This window comes from Zophobas morio, unplaced genomic scaffold, assembly GCF_036711695.1.
Source record: "Zophobas morio isolate AGI-343-1 ecotype UQ-CSIRO unplaced genomic scaffold, CSIRO_AGI_Zmor_V1 ptg000013l, whole genome shotgun sequence".
NCBI lineage: Eukaryota > Metazoa > Arthropoda > Insecta > Coleoptera > Tenebrionidae > Zophobas > Zophobas morio.
In genome coordinates this window covers 68,037-92,893 of record NW_026972118.1, presented here as the reverse complement: position 1 = coordinate 92,893, position 24,857 = coordinate 68,037, and the positions used below count along the sequence as shown (strand labels likewise).

General features: G+C 22.3%; 2 protein-coding genes across 2 annotated transcripts; one reads left to right on the top strand and one right to left on the bottom strand.

The window, feature by feature from the left end:
- The first annotated feature begins 8,196 nt into the window (after nt 1-8,196).
- Nucleotides 8,197-12,867, top strand: LOC135128532 (uncharacterized). The gene is made up of 8 exons (XM_064055390.1): nt 8,197-8,282; nt 8,333-8,359; nt 8,417-8,532; nt 8,595-8,754; nt 11,824-11,948; nt 12,371-12,433; nt 12,592-12,693; nt 12,754-12,867. The coding sequence occupies exons 1-8, from the start codon at nt 8,222-8,224 to the stop codon at nt 12,865-12,867; spliced, it is 768 nt and encodes a 255-aa protein (XP_063911460.1). The 5' UTR covers nt 8,197-8,221.
- A 4,042-nt stretch (nt 12,868-16,909) lies between these two features.
- Nucleotides 16,910-21,640, bottom strand: LOC135128531 (uncharacterized). The gene is made up of 28 exons (XM_064055389.1): nt 21,548-21,640; nt 21,384-21,491; nt 21,201-21,321; nt 21,076-21,123; nt 20,941-21,018; nt 20,752-20,876; nt 20,477-20,694; nt 20,215-20,334; nt 20,003-20,120; nt 19,836-19,945; nt 19,646-19,777; nt 19,385-19,518; nt 19,250-19,325; nt 19,132-19,191; nt 19,003-19,082; nt 18,869-18,940; nt 18,635-18,803; nt 18,491-18,582; nt 18,384-18,429; nt 18,254-18,328; nt 18,129-18,194; nt 17,890-18,065; nt 17,614-17,827; nt 17,484-17,547; nt 17,363-17,416; nt 17,242-17,307; nt 17,079-17,128; nt 16,910-17,018 (listed from the first exon to the last, which is right to left on the bottom strand). Exons 1-28 carry the CDS (start codon nt 21,638-21,640, stop codon nt 16,910-16,912), a joined length of 2,874 nt encoding a protein of 957 aa, XP_063911459.1.
- Between the last annotated feature and the right edge of the window lie 3,217 nt (nt 21,641-24,857).

The following is a 24,857-nucleotide window of genomic DNA, read 5'->3' as shown; positions in this document are numbered from 1 at the left end:
TTATAACTTTTTAATTTAATATTTTGTTAGTTTATATTATAATTTTTTTATTTTTATTTAGTTTTAACTCTAGATAATAAAAAATTTTTTTAAACAATAATAAACTTAAAAAAACATGTTTCTTCTTTCTTATGCTAAATTTTTTCTTAAATTTTTTTATATATTTTAACTTTTTTTTATTTTTTATTTTTAATTTAAATATATAGTAATAAACTTTAAACTTTTTATATAAAAATATTGTCATTTATATTTCTATAGTAATAAATATTTATTTTTCATATCAATAGATTTTATTTATTTATTATATATTATAACTTGTCTATATTTTGTTTCAATTTTTTTTTATTTATAACATTTTTTTACTTTTTAAAAATTTTTTTTATTAAAAAGTTTTTTAAATAATTATTTAATATTAATATAATTTAAAAAAGTTTTATTTTTATTGATTTATATTTTTTTAATTATATTTATAATTTTAATTATATATTTCAACTTTATTTTTTATTTCTAATAGTAAATAATTATTTATATTTTTATATTTATTATATACATTTTCGTTTTTCTTTAGAATTTGTCGTATTCATATTATTAATTTAATATCTGGATTTTTTTATTTAACTTTATTATTGAATAAAAAAATATATTTTCTTTCTTTGAATATTTTTATACTTTTTTTTGTTATCATTATTATTTTTTATTTTTTTAAAAATATTCTTTTTTTTATTTAATATTTTCTAATGTATTCTTCTTTACTTTTTTAATTTTTGTATATTATGAAACTTCTAATTATAATTATTTTTTTATAATCATTAAAGGTAATTTTTAATTATAAATTATTTTAATATTTTTGGTTTTAGTTTTACTTATTACTATTTATTTTTCTAATAATACACTTTTTTATCATTAAATATATTTTTTAATTTACTTTTCTTCACTTTGTATTATTGTTTTATAAGATTAAACTTTTTTTATATTCATTTTTATATTAGTTTTGTAGAAATTTTTTTTTTGTATTTAATAATAAAACGCTTAATTTTATTTATTTTATTAATATTTTTAATAAATTTTATTTTTATTATTATATATTAATTTTTTTTAATAGTTAAAAACTTTTTGTTGCTTATTTTATATTATAAAATACTAAATATTTTTTTTATTATATTCCCTATTATTATTGTTTTTTGTAAATGAAATATTGCAACTATTTATTTATTATTTATTCTTTATAGTATTTATAATAGTAATATTTATTTATTTGCTTATGACTTTTTTTAAACTTTTCCATAATTCTATTTATATATAAATATATTTCATTTTTAATATAAATCTTTATAGTAATGAACTTTATTAGTAGTAATATTTTATTAACTTTAAATACTTTTTATAGCAAACCTTTTATTTTAAATATAATTTTTTACTTATTACTATTATAAATTTTTTATAGTAATGCACTTTATGTATATTATCGTTATTAACTTTTTAAGGTATTTCTTTTTATATAGCAAACTTTTTTCTTTCTAATATTTTTTTAAATAATTTATTAGTACTCATGTATTTTTTATATAATAATATTTATTTATATTGTTAATTTTTTATTTATATAAATAAACTTTTTATGCTTTTTTATGGTAATTGTAAACTTCTATATTTATTTAAAAAAATCTTGCTTACTATTATTTTAAATTAATTTTTTATATATAAATATAGGGAAGTATTAAATTTTATTAGATTTTTTTTACTATATTTTTTGTATTTTTTATATATTTACTTAATATTATGAGCTTTTTATAAATAAATATACTATAGTAATTAATTTGATTAATATTGTCTGTATATATTTCGTATTTCTATTACTTATAATTAAGAACTTCTTATAAGAATGTTTACTGTAGTAGTGAACTTTATTGTGTATATATAAACTTCTAATGCTAATTATTTTCTAGCACGCCTTTATTTATTTAATATTTATTTAACAACTTTTTTTTTACTTTTTTGATGAACTTTTAAAATATGAATTTATTATACTAAAGATATTTATATGTACTTACAGTTTTTTTTATTATTATTTTACGAACTTCTCAATATAAAGGTATCATAGTAGTTTGTATCAACTTTTTATATGCTTTTTTTTTCTTGTCAAAACTTTTTTCATTATATAACTTTATTTTGCTTATATTCTCTAAACATTTTATATATAAATTTATTTTAGTAATGAACTTTATTTATATATTTAATGACTTTTAACGCTTTTATTTTTATTATAACAAACTATTATATAAATATTTTTTTTGCTTATTACTTTTTATGAATTTATACTATTTCTCTTTACGTTCTTTTACAATTTTTTTGTAATTTTATTAACTTTTTTTTTAAACAAACTTTTATTTTGGTATAATTTTTATTTATAATTTTTATCATTTTAAAATATTATTACTTTTTTTTCTATGTACCTTTTATATCTATATTTATTATAGTAATGAACTTTTTCTAATATTTTTTAAATTTTAATATTTATATTAACTTCTTATGCTTTTTGAATAGTAAAACATTAACATTCATTTAAGTATTACTTTCAGGCTTATTATAATATTATTATAAACTTTTCTATGTATAAATTAGTTTTTTATACGGTTCTTATATTTTGCTTGTTATATTATTTTTATGATTTTTTAAATATAAATAATAGTGTAGTAAACTTTTATTATTTTTTTTATTTTTAATAATTATTTTGCTTTTCTATTCTTACTTTTATCAAAGTTCATTTTCGTCAAAAAAAAAGTATATTTTTTAAATAAGAAGACTTATTTTTTTTTATATTTCTTTTAAAATTTTTTTGTAGTTATTATATTTTTTATTGTTGTTTGAATAAAATTTAGTTCTTTTTAGTCTTAATAAACTTTACACATTTTTTCTTTTCTATTTTTATACAACTTTTTACGTACTACTTCGTTATTATAATTCTTTAATTTTATTATTTTATTAAAAAATATATTTTTTACCTAAACTTAGCTCTCTTTATAATTTAAATATTTCTGTACATTCACATATTATTATGATATTTATTAAGTTTTATTATTTTTATTTATAATAAAATAAATTTATAAGAAAACTTGTTTCTTTCCTACTTTTTGTTATACTTTTTGGATTTTGTTTATTTATATTATTATATTAACGTAAGGTTTTACTTATATGAACTATATAAAATTTTGATCATATATATTTTATAACAAATACTTTATTCTTTTCTTTTTTTTGTCATTTTTTTTATTTTCTTTATCATTTTTGTTATTTTTAAAATACTATTATTTAAATATATTTATTTTTATATAAATTCAAGCAGACTTTTGTGCGTTTTGTTCGTTTTATAACGAACTTTTCAAGTATATAAACTTTTTTCTTCGCGAAGCGGTGGACCCTCAAACTTTTAGATATTTATATAGTTTGTATATATCCTTTGTTATGCCGTGGAGGTTCACTTTATTATTGTTTATTATATTTTTTATATATTTATATTTCATTATTTTATTAATAGACTTTACTAAGTATAGATTATTATTATATTTTCTTAAGTATAATTATTATTATTGTACATACTTTTTCTTTACTTATGTATTTTAATACTTCTACTATACATGTTATTATTTTGTTTTTATATATTTAAGTATAAATATTTCTATTATTATTTATCAATAGATTTATAAATATTTTTTTTAAAGTTGTAATGTTTAAGTAATTTTTTTCATTTAATATACTAGTTATTATTTTTTATAATATTTATGAATAAAATATATTATTTAAAATCAAATTTTCGTATATTCAAGACTACAGGAATTACAGTTTACTTATTATTGTTCAAATATAATTTTTTTCCTTTACTTATTATTATATCTTTTTGCTTTTATTGTGACTTATTTTTCTTCTTATGAAATAGTAACAGACTTATATTTATATATATTATGAATTTTTCATGTTTAAGTATAGTTGTTTTTACTTTTATGTTTTTTTACTCATTATAGTTTAACTTTTATTTAACTTTTTATTATATTTATTATTATACATTTGTAATCAATTAATAATCTTTATATATATTTAATATTCTAAACTTTTTGAAAATAGAGTGGTTATAATTTTCTTTATTATATATTAATAGACTTATTTATTTATATTTTTTTGGTACATAAACTTTTTTTATATTCGGGGATACTTATTTTTTTTAATTATATTATTATTATATAATAGTTATTTTACTTTCATTTATTTATTAATTAACTCTTTTATAGTTAAGTATACTTGTTATTTCACTTTATTATTTTTTACTTGCTATAGTTTTTTACTTACGGCTAAACTTTTTTTATCTTTCACTATATTTTAAATGTATTAATATTTTTTATTTTTTATTATCATACTTATTTCATATCATTATTATTTTTTTATAATAGTTTGTTAACGAATTTATAAATATTATTGTTTGATTGTTTATATATACAATTATGTATTTTTTGCTTTATTATCATTTTTGTAAACATTTAGGATTTTATTTTACTTAATATTACTTTTATATTAATTTATTAATAAACTGGTTTTAATTTATATCCTATATATATCTTTAAACCTTTTTTATATTTAGGTATATATAACGTCATTTTACTTATTATTATAAATCATCTATTTTTACTTTTAATATACTAGTTATAGTTCCGTCTACCATTATTTTTATATATACTTTTTTTATTCATTTTTTTCAGTAGACTATAAACTTTGGTATTTATAATTGTTATTATTGATATTTACAAACCTTTATTATTTATTATTATTGTTAAAGTAATATCATACTTAATATGTTTATAATAATTATTGTTATATTTATAATAATATTATTATTGTTTTTTAAAAGCGATATTTTTCCATTAATATTGTATTTTTTTGTATTTTCTTTTTAGTTATTAATACATTTTTTAATAATTGTAATATTATACTTATTTTTTTAATAGTTTTGTTTATTTTATTATAATTTTTATTGTTAATAGTATCTATTTTTAAGCAAAAGTTATTATTATTATTATTATTGTAATTTTAAACATATAAACAAATTTACTTTTTCATATAAAACATGTTATTATTTTACTTTTCTTTATATTTTTCTAATAAATATAATATTTCATTATATTTTCTTACTATAATAATTTATATTATATTAAATACTTTTTATAAAAAAATTTATATAAACTTCATCATTATAACTTTTATTATTTTTACATTTTCATTGATATGACAGCTTAATAGAACTTTTTTTTATTAATTATTTTATTATCCTTATTAATTTCTTGATGCACATTAGGACAAAATTTTTATCAGACAATGGAGTTGTCAAGGAAGACACTTTTATTTATTTAAAAGGTTTTTACTATAATTATTTTTATGGGCTAACAGAAAAATACATTAAAGGTTTTTATCAAAACTTATAGCCATTTTTGATCGGTTTATTAGAAACTTTAAGGGAAGAAATTATTTGTATCATTAAAAATTTGTAGAAACACGTAAAATTATTTTTATTGCTTTTTTAAAATATTATTGATAGAATATATTTATTAATAAAATTAGTGTTGGTTAGTTTTTTTATATTCATTATTATATAATACCTTCTACTTGCTTATTAAGGAATGTGCAGGGAAAAGTATATATGTATTATTATCCTAATTGGGTTATATTTTAGAAAAATAATAATTACTTATATTAGTCTGTTAATTTTCACTTGTTTGCTTAATAGAAGTTTTTATTGGATGATCAATTGATTTTATTTAATTTCCACTAATAATTTTTATTACTTTGCTTTCTATTTTATAGGTTTACTAGTAATTTTTATTCAGTATTTATTTATTTATTTGTATTTTTAGCGAATATAAAATTACTTTATAATTAGATTTAAACTTTTTATTAATTTTTTTTTTATATTAAATATATTTATAGAAAAAGATTTATTATATTTTTGTCTATTTATTTTTTTATTTCTGTTAACAATTTTGTTTTTAACTTTTATTACAAAATTAATTTTTTTTCTGATCTTAATGTTAAAATAGTATTTAAAATTTTGTGAGGCATGTTTATTATTTCGGTTAAAAATGTCTTTTTTAGTATTTCATTTTCCATTGTTTTTTGTTCTTATCATTCATAATTATTATATAAACTTGAAAGTTTTATTCAAAATTTTCTTTCTATTTCATTATATTTTATTATTAATTAATAAATTTTTATTAATAAAAAAATTATTTGGTTTAACTTCTTAAAATTTCTCTTTGGATTTTATTCTTATTTTTATTAGTTTATTAGATATTTATTTTTTTACAGCTATTATTGGTTAATATTTTTTTACGCTCAAAAAGAAGATTCATTATTTTTGATGGATTGGAATATCGAATTAGCGGAGAATATTTTTCGCGCTACTTTCACTGTTGATTTTCTGCCGGGCTACTCCTATTTGCTCCAAAAGTTTTTAGTAAAAAATTATTGGTTCGTGTTACTTAATGAAATATTTTCTCCCAATAAACCTAATAAATATAAATGCTTTTTAATATTTTTATAAAGTAAATAAAAGTTTTTATGTATTCAAAGACGATTTGTTTGAAATTGTTATAAATAATATTAAAAATATAATAATAATTATAAATATATTCGATATAAATTGGGAAAAAAATTTGTTTTATTAAAAGTTTTTTTTATTTATATTTAAATTGTAGAAATAATAATAAATGCATATACCAATCTTAGAAATATTATTATAAAAGTTTATAAGCTTGTAATTATAATAATAGTACCAGTGACAATGGTGATGTATATAAATTTTTTTTAAAAAAAATATTTAATATTTTTATGTAATATCTATAAAACTGTTACATTTTTTAATTTTTAAAATATTAAATTTTTATAAAATAATATTTTATATTAAATGTTTATGGTTAAAATTTATTTTTCAATAATATAAAAAAAAATATTAAAAAGAAAAAGTAGATAACTTTTAATAAAATTGTATACTATTATGAAATAATAATAATTGACTATTGTTAAATATATATTTAAATATTATTATAAATATTATTATTTTTATTAGTAATATTTTATATTTATAAAGTATTACTGTTTTGTTTAAGATTTATTATTATATATAATATAATTTAGTTTCAACTTCTATTAAGCGTTTTCTATTATAGTAAATATTTCTTTAACTTCTATTATTAAACTTGCGAATTTGATTTTTTATTTATTATTAATTAATTACTTATTTATAAAACGTTGTAAAAAATATTACCGAACTATTTATTATTATTTTAAATACGTTTAGAGTTTTTGAGTGCATTATTTATTTATCGTATACAATTATTTTATTATTTTCTTTGAATTCATCTTAATTTTTTAATTTCTTTAACTTTTATGAAGTATTTTTTTTCTTATTTTTGAATACTTAAAAAGTTTATTACTTTTTTTTAGAAATTATCATTCACTTATTATTTTTATAGTTTAAAAGTTTAATGTATCTATTATTAACATTTATTATACAAGTATATATTTTGTTTATTATCACTTTTATTAGTCATTATAACATTTATTTTTTCTATTTAGGTGAAGTTATATATTGTTTTTTTATTATTACCGTTTTTCTTTTTTAAAGAAATTATGAAGGGAACTGTTGAAGAAATTATTTAAATAAAAAAGTTTTATATTTTTATATTATATATTTTTTCTATATATTCTTTTTATACTGATAACGTTATTTAATAATACGTTTTTACTAAAGTATATCTACTTAAGAAATATAATTATTATTTATTATAATTTTTTCAACTTGAAAAAGTTTTAAAGTAAAACTTTATTTTTATTTTTAATTTCTATTGGTTAGAAGTTTTATCTTGAATATTTTTATAGAAAAATGAAATTTTAAATTCTATACAGTTTATAGTAAAATTTTTATTTTTAATATATATATTGACTATTTTTCGTAGAAAATAATTTATAAGTTTATAGTAAAACTTTTGTATCTTACTCTAATATTTAATTGGTTAATTATCTTTTATATTAACATTTTTAAGAGTAAAATTATTTTTATTATAAATTTTATTCTTTTAATAACAAAAAACTTTTATAATTTTAATTGGTTAATTATTTATGAATTTTTTATATAAAAAAAGTTTTGTTAAGGGACTATAATTTTTCGTCGTTGGGATTCGCCATGCTTGCAGATATTATACTGCTTTTTAAAGAAAAGTCTTATTATATTTTACTCGAAAAAGGTTCTCGAATGTTATTATTATTTTATCCATGTAATTTATAACCGCTTTAGTGGAAAGCCAACTCTTTCAGGAAAATGGTTTGTTATATACCTATTTTTAAATATATATATTATCATTAATTTATTAATTGTTAGGGCTAATAAAACCGGAGTTCTTTCAAAACTATCGAAGTAGATTTGGTTTGAGTCAAGACTTTTCACCATTTTATACGGGTAGTAGAGCACCTGACGTCATTGAAGAGATTATTGAGGTATTAATAATGATAACAAATAGTATAATAAACTTTTATTTTTATATCTATACGTATTAAAGACTCTGCAACTTTTTTGCGAGAGTGAACGCGTAAATCATATATTTTCAAGTTCGTTAAAATCTCGCTCACGTGACTTTTGCCACCTGTCGGAGGAAGTTTTTAATGAGGAGAACGACCACGTGCGGTTGTGGAAAGTTACAACCGATGCATGGCACTTTGGTAAGTCCCGTTTTTTTTCATTAATTGTATTTATTTTTATTTTTCTTTATATTTTTTACTTTTCTATTATTGTTTTCAGATTTATACTATTTTTTTCTTGTTTACTATTTGTAAATTTCTTATATCTTAAACATATTATAATTTTCAAATTCATTCCTTTTAGTTTTTTACTATATTTTTATTGTTCTTCTTTTCGTTTATTGGTCTATAAACTTTTTTTTATTAATATATTATATTTGTAGTAAACTTTTATCAGTTTTATGGTTTACTTTTTATTGTTTACTATATATATTTTTTATAAATATATTTTTACTTTTTTGGTTTTATTAATCGTTCCAGTTTTATATATTTTTTTGCTAGTTATTATTTTTTACTTTTTACCAATTATTAGGTTTTTTATTTTTTGTTATAATTTTTACTTTTTTATTTTATAATTTTTTTTTGTTTATCGTTTATTCAACTTTTATATTACTATCATATTTTTTTATATTCTTTATTTTTTATCTTTTCAACTTTTTCGTTTTTATTATTATTAATAACTAGCAGTTTGATAATTTTTTTTTCTTGTAGAATACTATTATATATACATTTGTTTTAACTTTTAAATGATTTTTTTTCAACATTTTTTATTTTCATTATAAAATTGCTTTCAGTTTTTAAATATTTTTCTTTTTATTGTTTTACTTTTTGTTTTTTTTTAACTTTTATATTATAGCAAATATATTTTTACTTTTCTTTATAAACTCTGTTTTAGTTTTCTTTATATTTTTTGCTTTTTTTCTAAATTATTATTTTAAAGTTTTTTTGTACTGTTTTTATATTTAATGTTTCATTTAAATTTTAAGAAATAAGGTTTTACTATAAAATCTTAATTTTATATTTATAATATACTATGAAAAAAAACTTTTAATAGAAATATATCGTACGCTTTTTATTATTATTTTTTTAATAATCATATTTTTTTATATTTTTTATAATATTTATTTACTTTCTTGCTTTTGTTTTTTTTATTTTTATTTATTAGTAGTAATTTTGTTATATGAACTTTTGAAATTTATTACTATTTATTTTTTCATATATCAATATTTTCTATTTATATTTTAATGTGTATATTATAATTTTTCTATACATTTTATTTATTTTTACTGCATTTTCTTTTTATTTTATATTTTTTTTTAATATATATAATTATTTTATTGTATTTTTTAATTTTTATTCCATTTTTATTTAAATTATAAATTTAGTTTTACTAATTTTTTAATTTTAGTGTTATTAACTTTTATTATTATTATTTTTAAATAAATTTTCTTTCAATTACTTTTTTATTATTATTTTTCCTAAACTTGTTAGTTTTAATTAATTAATAAATTATTTTAAAAATTATTATTTTTTTAATAAATATATTCCATATATTTTATGTTTTCCTTTCTAACTTTTTATTACTTTTTAGATATTTATTATAAATTGACTCTTAATAATATTTATATTTCGTTTATTTTTTTTGTAATTATTTATTTTCTAACTAAATTTTATTATATTTATTTTTATTTTTATTTTTTATTTTTTTTTTAATTTATTTTATTATTATTTATATAATTATAATTTCTATTTATTTTTGGTTTTTTTGTTAATGATTTTTATTTTTATTTTATTTTTATTTCATTTTATTTTATTATTTATAGTAATCTTATTATTATTAGGTTTCATTATCTTTCTTTTCATTTAATGCTTTATATTTGTATTATTTTTAAAATAAAATTGAAGAATATTATATAAATTATAAATCTTTTTCCGAAATACTTTATACTTACATACTTTTTTTTTATTTTTTTATATACTTCTTATTATAATTTTATTATTAAAAAAATTTATATTTTACTTATTTTACCTTTTTATTATTTTATATACTTTTTTATGATAATTTTTTTATTACTATCTAAATTCAGTTTTCTTTAAGTATTTAGTTTTTTTATTGTTTTTAAAAAAATTAATTTATATTATTAAACAAAATTGAACTCATTATATTTATTATTTTTATAAATAAAAGTTTTTCTATAAATTTTTATTATTATTTACTTTTAAATATGTAGTTTTTATGAATTGTAAGTTATTAATATTTTATATAATTTTTTTATAATTATTCTTTTCATATATTTCAACTCTTGTTTAATAATATTTTTCCTATAGTATTTATTTTTTATATATTATTCATGTCTTATACTATTTTTATACATTTATTAAATATTATGAAAGTTTTATATTATAATATTTTTTACTATATAAATTTAAAAGTAAAAATATAATTTAACTTAATTTTTTATTAAACGGATTTATATATTATTATTATAAAAATTAATATAAACTTTTGCTATGAAAACTTTTTTTTTCCATATTACTATTAATATTACAAAAGAAAACTTTCTAAATATTGATAAATTTATTATATTAAAAATAAAAAGGGAAAAGTTTTTTTATAAATTGTTTTTCCGTTTTTTATTATATTATTAATTTTACTATATTATTATTAACTTTTTATAATTATTATATTATACCTTCGAAAATTTTTTAATATTAACTTTTCTTACATTTTTGTTTATACTTATAAAACTTTTTTAAATTAACTTTTATTATTTTATTATTTTTTAAAATTTTCTTTATAATATTTTCATATTTTAACTTGTAATTAATTTTTTTTAACTAGAAGAGTTTTTTTATAGCAAACCTTTAAGTTATTTGATAATTTTTATAAGTTTTTTTTATAAAATTTTATAAATTACTTTAGCTTTCATTATTTTTTGCTATAGAATTTGTACGGGAAACTTTAAGTTTTGTTTTGAATAATTTTAAAGTATATTTACATACATATTATTATAATATTTTTATACAAAATTTTTTTTTTTTCACTTTTTTATGCTTTTTAGAGAGTTTTACTATAAAATACATTTTTTACTACTTTTTTATTTATTATTGTTAATAATAATTATATTTTTACTATTTATTTTTTTATTACATATATATTGTATTCAATACTTTTAAACGTTATATTTGCTTTATAACCTCTATAAAAAGTTTATTCGCTGAAAACTTTTACGTACTTGAAAAAGTTTATTGATGGCTGGAACGCTCGAATTTCGCTTGCGAGACGCAAAAAAGTTATTACGGAAGTTGTGGAGTTCTTGGTTTCTCTTTTCAAAGTAAAGAAAAGTTTGTTGTTTTTGTTTAATAATATAAAGGTTTTACTTATTTTTTTTCTTATTTGTAATTTTTTAAATTATCCTTACGAAAATAGTAAATGTACTTGTAAATTTAGTAAAAAAAGTTTTGTAATAGTAAAAGTCCTTGAAAAGATTTTTGAAAAAAAGTTTATATTATTAAGTTATTATCAAGCTTTTTTAAAGTAAAAGTACTTAAAAGTTTTATTTATGTATTATCAACAAAATTTTATTATTACTAAAATAGTAAATGTTCTCCAAAAGTTTATTCTAAAAAGTTTTTTATTATTTGTAAGGATAAAAAGTTTTATTTTTCTTTTTATTAAAGTTTATATATATATTTTTTTTAATAATTTAATTCTTAATAGAAAAATATCTTTTTTATTTAATAATCTTTTGTTAAGAAATGTAACGAATCGCAAACCTACCAATCCACGGCGTACGAACCGCCGACCCAAAAGTGCAAGGTAAGTTTACTATTATTATTATTATTATTATTATTATTATAATTATTATTATTATTATTATTATTATTATTATTATTATTATTATTATTATTATTATTATTATTATTATTATTATTATTATTATTATTATTACTATTATTACTATTATTATTATTCAGCTTATAAACTCTTCGCGAATCATAAAACAACAAGAACTTTTGAATAATAAAAATAACGAACCTTTTGTAAGAACAATCAACGCCTCTAAAAAGTTTGTAATGGTTTTTACTTTCGATATACATCCAATATATTTTTATTTATATATATTTTTCACGTTACAGAAATCGCAAAGAAAATATTATTATATCAAGAAAACTTATGAAAATACTTTTTTAGTACGGCTGCTCTACAGTTTTTCCAAGTATTTTGATAAAAAAGTAAAACGTTTACAATAAAAATATTGCTAACTTTATTATTATTTTATTGGCTAAAAAACCCTTAAAATTATCCTATTAGCCAATTATATTTTTTAATAACATTTAAAAACTTTTTTATATTATTTATTAATTTTGATTATTTTCTATTATTATTATGTTATAAGCATTATTATAAATATATATAGTTTTCTTTTTTTATAAATTATTTATATTTTATTATTTTTTTATTATATTTACTTTATAATAATTTATTATATTGTATATTTTTTTATTCTAAATATATATATATAATTTCTTTATTATCGTATATATAATTAAATATATTATAACTTTTTCGTATGTATTATTTATTAATGATTGTTATTATTTTATTTTAGCTTATATTTTAATTTTTTAATATTATTATATAGAATTATTGTTTAAATAGTTTTTTAGATATAATATTAATCTTATAAATATTATTATAGTTGCATTTATAATTTGTTAAAGTTATTATTATTATTTATGTTTATTATTAAAATTATATAGTCTGATCACTATTATTATATAAAAGCTCATAACTTTTTCTTTACGCATATATTTTTTTTATTAATTTATATTACTTCTTTGAAAATTTAGATTATTTATTCTAATAATACTTTATAATTAATATTATCTTAAGTTTTTTTTATTAAAAATTATTTATTTTATAATAATAATATTTATAATTTTTTCTTTTTTAAAATTCCTGTATTTAATATATTTTCTTCTAAATTTTTTTTTATAATTAAACTACTTAATATACTTTTATTTTCTTTTTTATAATACAATTATTTATAGTATTATTTAATTATAATTATTTTGTAATTACAATTATATAATATTAATTTTATTTTGCTGATACTTTTTTATATCTTTTTACTATCAAATTTATTATATAAAAAACAGTTATTTATATTTTTATTATTATTTTATAACTATATTAATAATAGTAACATTATATGCACTTGTTATAATATTTATTTATATTTTAATAATAATAGTTTATTTTATATTTATATACATAATATATTTTTTTATTTTTTTAATATTTTGTTCAAGAAAATATTAATAATTATAATTTTATAATAATTATTGTATTATTATTCTTAATGCTTTTATTTTAGTACTATTATTACTTATTGTTTCATTTTTTTAACGATAATAATACTTTATTATATTTTATTTTTTATTATTTTTATTATTTATAATAATTATACTATTTTTAATTAAATATATTATAATTTCTTTGTTTTCTATTCCTCTATAGAATAATATTCTCATTTATTTCATTTTTTATAAAATAATATTTATTTTTATTTTTGACAATTATGTTATAAGTATTTGTTCTCTCTTCAAATTGTTTATTGTTTTATTTACTATAAATTTTTAAATTTGTCTTATATTTTTTACTATTAAAAAAGATAATATCGTTTTCTAGTTATTATCAATTGTTATAAAAGTATATATTATTTTTATTTTATTATTGTTTGTCTATCCAGATTTTTTTTTAAAAATGTTATTTTCCCATTTTTATATAAAATCATATGTATAAATATATACTTTTAAGTAATTTTTTTCATAATTATTTTATGATTCCTTTATTTTTTTTAAAAAAAAATTGTTTTTATAATAAAAATTCTTTATTATTATTAATAATAAATATATATTTACTACCTTAAAAAAAGGTTCTCAAAAAGTTCGGATCTGAAAGTTCGAATAATATTAAATCTTTTAGCTTTTTCCGGATTTTTGCCATCAATTATGTTTGGACTCTTTTGTTTTTATTGTGCGTTTATATATAATCGTATTATAATAATAACTTTTTAATTTTTTGGTATAAACTCTTTATATAAGCTGAATAGGATTTATTATTATTACTTATCCAAATAGAATAAAAAATATCTATTATATTTCTTATTTTAGACTGCTTATAGAGTAAATAAAACTCTAAAAAACTTTTTATATAATAGTTTATATAAACAAAACTAAAAAAGTTATACTATGGTAATATAAAAATGCATCTCCATAAATAAAATTCATCGCTTTTAGAATTTTAAAATAAAGGTTTTATAGTATTCTTCATTACTGTTTTGGTTATCAATAAAAAACATAATATAAAAAACAATAACTGGTTATAACAGTTTAAGAAAAATTATAATTGGTTAAATATAGGATATTAAAAGGTTTAAAAAAATCCGTGTTTCTTATACACGTGTTTTTGCAAGATGCACTACGATTCGCTAGTATCTATTTTGCTCTATTTGTTTCTCAATAATTTCATTTGTAAATACTGCAGGTTTATTGGCTTATTTTTTATTTCCGTCAAATTTGAGGTACTTCATGCCTCCACTTTAATTTTTGGACATCTCACGAATATTTTATTAATTATAATGCTTCTGATTGGCATGTTATGCTTAAGCTTCATTTTTTCCTATATCAAGTAACCAATAAAGTTTAAAACCCTTTTTACATTTATCTTTCTCTCATTTTCACAAATTTGAATGCACCCAAGGTTTTTATATTATAAACAGTAACGAATAATTATGAAAGTTTAAAAAGTTTAAAAAAAAAAAAAACAATTTTTTTTAAGGTTCATATTTTTTCCAATAAACATAGATAAGTAACATAGGGAAAAGAAAATAAGTTAAAAAGTAGATGATTAGGAAGAGGTATACAAAATTTTATTGTGCGCATTTTTTTAAAACCCCTTTAGCCCATATTAAAGATTTTTAAATTTTATATATTATTGTTATATTCTTACATAATTAGCTAAAAGTTTTCTTTTTATAAGAAAGCTAACACGCTACTAACTAGTTGCAGTAGGCAAAGACTGTCGCTCGTATGTATCTTATTTTTTATTGAACTTTTGCCAGACAACTTCCAGGTTTTAAGCTAGAAAAAGGCAACTTTTTATCTAACCTTTATAAACAAAATAAGTCTTTAAATTCTATGAAGTTCTTCACTTCAATTATTAAAGTATTAGTGCATAAACATATTTTATGGGTAGCTTTAGGCGTGCTTCTCTACCCGAATGCGCTTTTCTCTTAAAGTAAAAAAAAAAAAGATTTCCAATTAAATTATTTCACATATTAAACAGAATTAGAAAGTTTAACAAATAACTAAATGAACAGTCGCATTGGATTAAAAAAAAATTATAACAAAACTTTCAATCGCTTAACAAACTATGTAATTATTCACTTTGAGTTTTTATTTATAGTGTTATTTGGTCACAAGGCGATCGAAACCCTTTTTATTAAGTTTAAATATTTATATAATAAATATTATTTTAACTTCTTTCAAATTCAGTTATAATTATTCTAATATTTATAAAATAAATATTAATAGTATTTTACACTTTTTCTATATTATAAACTTAATTACAAACTTAACAAACTTTTAGAAATATATATAGTTAGTATTAGTAATATATTTTTACTTAAGCCAAAAAGAAGCATAATCAGGTTTAGGAACTAAACTTAATTTTTTTTCAAAAATTACTAAGTATAAACCTGTGCGCCCTTGGTATTCGCAATAGTTCAGTAAATAACCTTTTTAAAATTAAATAGTTAAGGGTAAACCTTAATTTTTTTTTCTGAAAGGATAATGCTTTTTAAAGTGTTTCAAACAACTTTAGAAAGTTTTTTTTACCAGAAAACTTCTTTATATCGTTCAATTGTAAAAAGATTAACAGAGTTCATCATTTTTTGTCCTAAATCTAAAACCTAAAAATACAAGGCTTATATTAGTGTGCCGTATAGCCGATAGCAACACCTGCTTCAAGCGTACTGGTTAAACTGATACGCTTAAGGGTGACAGGTATCGCTAGTTGTAATGGTGGCCTTATTTACTACGGATCTCTCAAAAGTTCTCGTTAAAAATTGACAGGAAATGACCATTAGAGGCTTTTGAAATGCAATTAACAAATTCTATGACATACTACCGTTTTATCAAAATTAGTTTCATTCTGACCAAAAAAGAGCACTATGTTTTATTTAAAGCTCACTTTAGTAACAAAATAATAGATTTTCAATAAAAATTATTAAATATTCAATTTTTCCAGTGCTTTTTGCGTAAAGCGAAGTTTTCTCAAGTTCATTTCAATAAGCAAATCATTCTGATCAATAAGTCTGCTAACTTTTTCCTTTTGTCTTACAAAATATAATGATAATAGCACATAAATTGAATTAAACGAGAAATAAATAACGCACTGAGAATCCAAAAGTGAATTCTTCATGAAGCCCTTTAAAATGTTTCCTTTCTGGTAAATGTAAGATGATGAGTAACTCAGATGTGCAGAAAAAACAAGGGAAGCCACGAAACCAAAATATATATATAAAAAAGGAAACAAAAGAAGTAAGGCCACGTGCTTACCTGTAAAGTCTGCAATCCGAATTTTAGATCCTTCTCTCCGTCGTGTTTAAGTAACTCACCTTTATACTAATAATACTTGTTCTAGTAGAAAAAAAAGAATAGCGTTGAAAAGCGCATAGACTTTTTTTTTAAGAAGGCTCTGAAGCTGCGTGGCTCCCTGCTGGCAGGCGCTGATCTGCTTCGACATTCAGGCGATAAAGGTAAAAAGTGGTAGGCAACCGGTAACAGAAAGAAATACTAACTTTTATTTGAAATTTATTAAACATTTCTTCCAGTTCCTGCACTTTAGCGGCGCAGGTGTTGCGTCTTAAGCATAATAATAAAAAGGCAGAATTAATTTAAGCCGTAAAGAAGATAAGCGGGAGTGAGAACAGCTCTTGAACTTCAAGTGAAAAGTTAAGAATCAAGGAAGACGCAGAATTTATAAGCGTCATCAAACGGAGTAGGTAGTCGTAAAAGTCCAATGGCTTATGATCAGGTGCTCTTGGGAGACCGCGTGACCAATATAATTTCTGTCTAGGGAAAATGTTGTGCACAAATCCCTTTCGGCTCTCCGCAGAAACGTACGGAAATACACAAAACTCTCCTTGTTTTAATTTAAGTAGAGCAAGATTCGATGATTTTCATCTATATAAAAAAAAGCGGCACCCCCTGAAGTCAAGGCCAAGACCAGCAAACAACGCCGAACATTAAGATCCGAACTTTGGATCAGACGAAAAAATGCGACTCCTAACAAAAAAACATCGCCGATGTCGTTACTGTTGAGTACAGAAAGCAATTTCGTCGCAATTAACGGTTCAGCATTAACCAAATTCTGCCGGTAACTGCTTTCGCAAAAAATGAAAACCAGCATAATTTAAATTAACTGTATTAATCGAAATGCCTACTCGTCGTAGTCTATAGAAAGTGGTAACTCGACCACGTAAATGGATTCCGCACGGATAATAAGAAACCTTTAAGGCATTATTAGTATTGCAGAAAATGTTGAATTTGCTATAAGTTTAAAAGTTACGCTTGAGTATTCGCGTCACTAACAGGAATAACATCAAAAAATTCTAAACTTTTCGAATGCTCTCCACCAACATCCCTAAGATCTAATCAGATCGATCCTGAAAAAATATTCACCAAAAATTCGTGAATACCACTCAGAGGGATCTTTTAAAAGAGGCGAAATTTTAAGATTATTTTCTAAAAAAATATTAAGCACGTGTGAATTGGCAAAGCTATAAAAAAAATTGAAACTTGCAACCTTCTTGTGAAAAATTAAGCTTTTCACCCTGAATTTCCCTGTACATAAAAACTAGAGGACATGCGAGACTGGTGTAGTACGAAGAAGAGGCCCTTTAGTAACATTTTTTAAAAGATTATTAAAAACAACAGCAGAGCAAAAGACCTCCATTTCGGCAGTAGCGGCGGCCCCAGAGCGTTACAGTAAAGAACTACACCGTTTTTAAAGGCGAGGATTACAGCATCTGGTTGCGTATTTACGCAGCGCAAGAGGACGGGCCGAGTAGCAATATTAAATCGGTCGCTCAAAGAAAGGGAACAGTTCTGACTATATTCTACAGGCGCAAAAAGGGATTTTAAAGAATTTAAAGTTTAAGCAAAATTGAAAACTGTTATGTACGAGTTGGCTTGACTAAGTGAAGAGGTCCTTGAAGAACAGGTTTGTAGCTTTCAAACCATCTTTTCTTCAAGGCTGATAGTAAGAATAGTACAGCTATAAATAAACGTATATGCAGATATAAAAATATTAACAACTATCTTCTTGACCCCCCAAAGGGCCAATAATTTCCAGCAATGAGTTTAACCATTTGCGTATAACTAAGGAATCTAAACCACTATATAAAAAATTTTAGCAAATTTTCAGAGTTGCATTAAAGACAATACTTCTCTTGCTGGAGTTTTACCTCCTCTGCTATAGAATCCCAGCCGCTTTTTGTAAGAGCACTTCCATTAAAAATCTCAGCTTAGGGTAAAGGAAACAAATATTAATAAGGGCAAATACGAGAAAGGGACGACCGGGCACAAGACGTAAACGCGACCCTCCAGAGTCAATACGTACACGGCCAGCCTGCTCCACCCTACCATATGCTCTTTAGCTAGGAGGATTGTAAAGGGTTTATTGAGGCGCAACGCCCACCTTTTCCTTCTGGAGGGATATCAAAGGAAACTACTCGATTTCGAGAGAGAGTGGGTGTAGATTCTAGGCTTAAAGAGATTTCTGATTCCATATAAAGTTCGTCACCGCCGTTGAAATATTCAGAGTTGTATATACTTTTTGCAGGTAAAAAGTGTTTTAGAAAATTAGATATGGACGACGTACTCGTGTATTGTGCTTGTTAATGAAACACATAAAGCACTTTAAAGGATGTAATAAAAATTTTGTAGGAGGGTGTCTAACCGAAGGTAGTTATCACTCCACAAAATTAATAAATGAGTTAGAAAGAGGGTTGATGGATGCCACTTATAATCCACAGGGGCAGCACTGTTGCAAGTCGCTTCCCTTTGGAGAGTAACTGTGGTGACTTGGTTCCTTTATAGTATGTAGCACTTCTCAGTCGGACGCAAAAGTCACAAAAAAAACACTTCACTTCAGAGGCGGAACGTCCATCACACTTACAGAACTGCGATTAACAAGAGCAAGCTTCGTCCCACTTTTATTCAAAAGCGCAACTTGAACTTCCCTCTTGGACTCTAAAAACTTTTACGAGAGATACCATGAACTAATCAACCCAAAAAAGTAAATTAATTATAGAACCTCGTAAATATGTTTTCCCATTAGTAGCATTTTTAAATCGAAGAATAGAAATTGCGATGGGCCGTACTGAATGCACGCAATATTTTCACTAACTATAAATCTACTGGACGTTGATGGACTAGCAAATTATTGAAAAATTACAATTGCTACATTAGCTTCTGCTACGAAAATGCAAGGAAGCATAATTAAACTGTTAAGTGCCAAAAGAATACCGCAAAAGGCAGGACAGTTTAGTTTGGAAATTAATTGCAGAAAAAAGTGATCCGACGCCGTACTGGAGTTTTATAAACTCGCTATCAAAATTGCTCAGTTTTTTTTCAAAGCTGGATACCCTTTAACCGGAAATATTAACAGTCAACAGGCAATTATTTAATTTGTTTCCAAAATTTAGTCGCGTGTAATACAAACATTGCACATAATTTTGAGAGCTTTATACTTAAAACTCCCTAAATACGCAAAGGAGCAAGTAAAAACCAAGATGGGAGCGACTCAAATACATCTAAGCGGAGTGGAAATTCAGTATCTGCTGGCCTCTCTTGAGAATTTTTACTAAAAGGTGTCTCTGCTGCACCGACGCTGCTTTTCGTTAAGGTTCTTAAAGGTGTGTGCTCTACAGGTTTTGAGATGCTTTTAGTGATCCATTGCTCAGTAGGACGTATAGTGAGAGGCAATTTTTGTATATATTTCGTCACCTAAGCCACACTAATTAGTAAATTTAGTGAAGATGAAAAGTAACAGATGACTCCAACATTTTGTTTTTGAGCAGAAACTGGTAAAAATCCGAAAGTATCGGGTAGAGGTACGGTGATTCTAAACTCTTTAAAGAAGGGCAGCTTTAAATTTTCTATAAGCACTGAAGTATTTTTATTTTGTTCTTCAATGGCCGCATTGAGATGTTAAAAAAAAATTGAACAAAAAAATTTTTTTTATAAAACTACCCTGTAAATCGGGAGAGACTTTTAAGTTAATATTAGCTAAATTTTTCTTATCTTGTTTTTCGCAGAGAGAAGAAAATTCTTTCCAAGAATATTAGGAGAAAGAAGAAGTAAAACATCAAAAAAAATGTCAATAACCTTTTGGAGCTATATTATCTCGAAGGACAGAAGGAAGATTTCCAGACTCTAAACAAAAAAAAATTCTTTTAAAATATTCTATAGCCAAAAGTAAAGCATAAGGATGTAATAATATATGTATAAACCCTGACAAAGTTTCTCAAAATTCTCTTTAAAACAAGAACTGTCAACTATATTTTTAAATCTAAAGGCAACTGTAACTTTTTTATTTGTTATATGATCGTGTTCTACAGAATAGATCCAACTCTACATTAAAATTGAAAGGAAGTATAAAAATTAATTTATAAAATTAAGAACAGAAAACATACAGTAGAGGAAGACGGATGATTTTTAAGTTTGATGAAAGGGAATAACTCATGCTTCAAAGCTACCTCTTCCTTTGATTTGATAAAGCTCAACCAATTTTTATTACTATCCTACAATAATAATTATTAGTCAAGTGAAAAAAAAAAATTCTTAGTAATCAAATTACCTGAAATAAACATAAGTCGCCAGCTCCTATTTTTTCAAATTCATTAGCATTAAATATATACATAATAGCCCGGAAAGTAATGCTATCCTTCATTTACAATTACAAGCAGGTCATAGAGATTGAATATAGCTCCATGCCTTATCATCCCTCAAGCATCATGCCCAAAGGCCAGGAGGTCTGAATAAGGATCCCACGTTGAAAATTTAGCCCATATTACGCTAACTTTGTAATTTAAAAATATCATTTTTACACAAGTTTGCCGATATCTGGCGGGTAGGTACTTTATTTGAAGTTTAGAAAGCAGTAAAGTTATTAATGTTTTATAAAAAAGTTTTTTGTAACTCTACCACAAGATGTTAAAAGCCCTAAATACAAAGATACTTCAAAGATCCCCTCACCCATATAACGCCTTAAAAGGATTTTTACAGACATTTGGGTTTTCTGCTGCGTCATAGAGTTGTCCCCCAAGTGGTTGTACTAGCATCTGCGCTTTAATAGTTACGACGTCCGCTCAACGCAGAATTTTACATGCGTCCTCACTGTGTACATGACTCAACTCCCCTGCGAACCAACATACGCACATCACACTTTACGCAGACGAGACAGCAGTGTACTACGTTAAAAAACCTAAAGCTAATAAGGCAAAATCTACGGCACTATAACAACAATCGCTATAAATTCGATGTAATGAGTAGTAGGGGGCCCATCCTTCTATTTTCGAGGGGAGTAAAGCACTTTTGAAAACCCATGGGAAAACAGGCTAAGACCATCACTGAGAACAAACAAGGCACAGAGCTTGGGGCGAAGAAGACTCAGGCAGCGACGCAAGCCCATTGAGCAGTACTATTTACACTAGGATCCCAGGAAAGGCTTTAGCCTCTGGGACGACTTGAGCGTAGTAGTCATCTGGTATTTCGTTTCACCAGGTTACTAGTGAGGACAAGTAGTAAGTCATCCACTTTGTTTTCGTTCAACTTTGGTAGAACATTTAACTAGCTAACATGTCTAGACTGTTAGTTAGTTACGTTAGTCTTGATTATAATTGATAAACCTTCTAATCTAGACTCTGTTACATAAGTAATCTAGTGCTAATTTTGTAGCATGAAGGGTTACTCAAGCGTAATAACAAACACGTGCTAAACTCTATGCTTAAATTTTGCAATTTTTAGTTAAATAAGCTAGCTAACGTCAACGAAAAATTAGCCAAAGCTAGCTTAATTTGACAAAAGTTAGCTGAAATAATATCAACAAAAATTAGCTAAAACTAGATAAAGTTAACAATTTATTTTAATGGAAACTTATTTAAGCTAAAGTTGACAATTTAATGTCAATTTAGTTAAGCTACATTATAATTAACACATCTCTAGTACCTTAGTATCTTAAATTTGGATAATATAACTTAAATTAAAATCTTAAAATAAATTTATATTTTAATATCTTAAATAATTTACTTCTTAAATTAAAATAATTTGTTATATTTGAGTGCTTCTCCCTAGACTAAACTCAACTAACTTAAGATTATGTATACTTATTTTACTGGGTAGAAAGCACTTAAGAAACCTAAAATCGGTCATTTCTCTTACTCTTAAGAGGTTAAAAACCTCGTATAAGAGATAGGAAACTATCTCGTTGTTTGTCGCTGGTCCTGTGCGGTCATTTAACTTACACATTTTATCTAACTTTAACATCTTAGCGCGAGACGTGAGAAGCTCGACCCAGAGGCTATAGCCTTTCCTGGGAACACTAGAATTAGAAAAGTGGAAATCTTTAACTTTACTTTTTTTTTTTGTTCTACTTTAGTAGAACTTGCTTAAGTGGTTTAGTGGTAAAATTTTGCTGACAGTAACGTCAATGGTTCGATTCCATTCTTAAGCGTAGCTGCCTAAAGGAAACTAACTTAACCTTTACTTATCCCTTTGGTGGCTAATTTACTTAGCAGCTAAGGTCTCTAAGTTAAGCTTTCTATCTCATTCTAAGCTAATACGCCGAAGCTCTCAGTTTTAAACAAGCCTTGGTAAGCAATATTTCTCTAACCTTATCTTGGTTCCCTGTGTTAGGGTTGAGACACCAAGGTGAAGCAACCTGCTTCACAAATTTAACTCAAAGAGAAGAGGTGGAACCTAGTTAGCATCTTTACCGCTAGGTAGTAATCTTGGTTTTAGTATTTTAACCATAGTTAACATCTAGACTGCAACCGTACGAAGCTAACGTGTAGCAATCTAGTGCTTATTTTTTAGCATTGACGATTGGTTGAGAGATCTGTTAGAGGTAATGAATTAACTTTATATCTTAATATTTTTATAACTAATTATTTAACTTCATATCTAACTATAATTACCTCTAACAATCCCTTTTAGTTTGCATCAAGGTTATCTTCCCAAGCCTTGTTCTTAAGGATGAAACTAACTTAGCTTCCTTTCTCTTAATTAGTGTACTTAGCAAGGATCATGAGCTAACTACACTGATTTTTGCATTTTACATTTTTGCAAAAAACGAGTTTTGTCAAAAGAGTGCCTTTATATAGAGTATTTAAGGAGCTTTTTGACTCGTCCTAAGAGAGCGTGCTGATTAAGTCGTGATCGATCGATACTTTCAATCGTGTGCTTAACTTCATCTCGAACAAGTAAAGATCTGTTGCTTTGCTGCGACACCAGCAGGTCAGTCTTATGTTATTCAATCAATAGATGACTAAAGCAAACTGGTTAGGTCTTTGTCTGAGTCGCGGAGACATAAGGAGTAGTACTCGAATTCCTTGAACTGTTTGCAATATCTTGATGCATTCGCAAAGTAATATACACACTTTAACATGGCTTAAATATTGTGTTATCGTATCACGTACGAAAAAGGTCGTACCCATTCCTACACGACTGATGCGCATGTTATTCTCGATATCTTCCGGTACCTGAGGAAACAGAGAATTTTGACTACGATGGCATTCATGGAAGGATTGTCGCGTCGTGTGTAGACTATATAAAAGCCTGTAGTGTTTAGTAACCCTCTATGAAGACTGGGTCTTGTAAGCTAAAGCGAAGACCGTAGTAATCGAACCTTGCAGGAATGCTCACCAACAATTGTCATGAATATGGTTGCCCTGCCCAATCGAGTCGTGTTGAGGCACGCGTGATACTGTGGAGAGACGAAGGTTTATTGTTAAGTGTGGAAATACATGCTCTTAAGAATGGTAAAAACTGCGTATCAGATAGGTACATTTAAGCAGGTTCTCTCTTATCTGTAGCGAAAGGATTATTACTATTATCTCGAGCCTAATGTAACAGTTAGGTACTACCATCGACGGTATAAGTTTATCCTA

What these genes read in the sequence shown, in the direction of transcription:
- LOC135128532 (XM_064055390.1), top strand. Translation starts at nt 8,222, where the DNA reads ATGCTTGCAGATATTATACTGCTTTTTAAAGAAAAGTCTTATTATATT. An exon ending in CCAACTCTTTCAGGAAAATG is followed by an intron (nt 8,360 to 8,416) that starts GTTTGTTATATA and finishes ATTAATTGTTAG; the next exon opens with GGCTAATAAAACCGGAGTTC. An exon ending in TCATTGAAGAGATTATTGAG is followed by an intron (nt 8,533 to 8,594) that starts GTATTAATAATG and finishes TACGTATTAAAG; the next exon opens with ACTCTGCAACTTTTTTGCGA.
- LOC135128531 (XM_064055389.1), bottom strand. Translation starts at nt 21,640, where the DNA reads ATGAAGGATAGCATTACTTTCCGGGCTATTATGTATATATTTAATGCT. An exon ending in TGGGAAAACATATTTACGAG is followed by an intron (nt 19,946 to 20,002) that starts GTTCTATAATTA and finishes CTCTCGTAAAAG; the next exon opens with TTTTTAGAGTCCAAGAGGGA. An exon ending in TGCCCGGTCGTCCCTTTCTC is followed by an intron (nt 19,192 to 19,249) that starts GTATTTGCCCTT and finishes TTTTAATGGAAG; the next exon opens with TGCTCTTACAAAAAGCGGCT.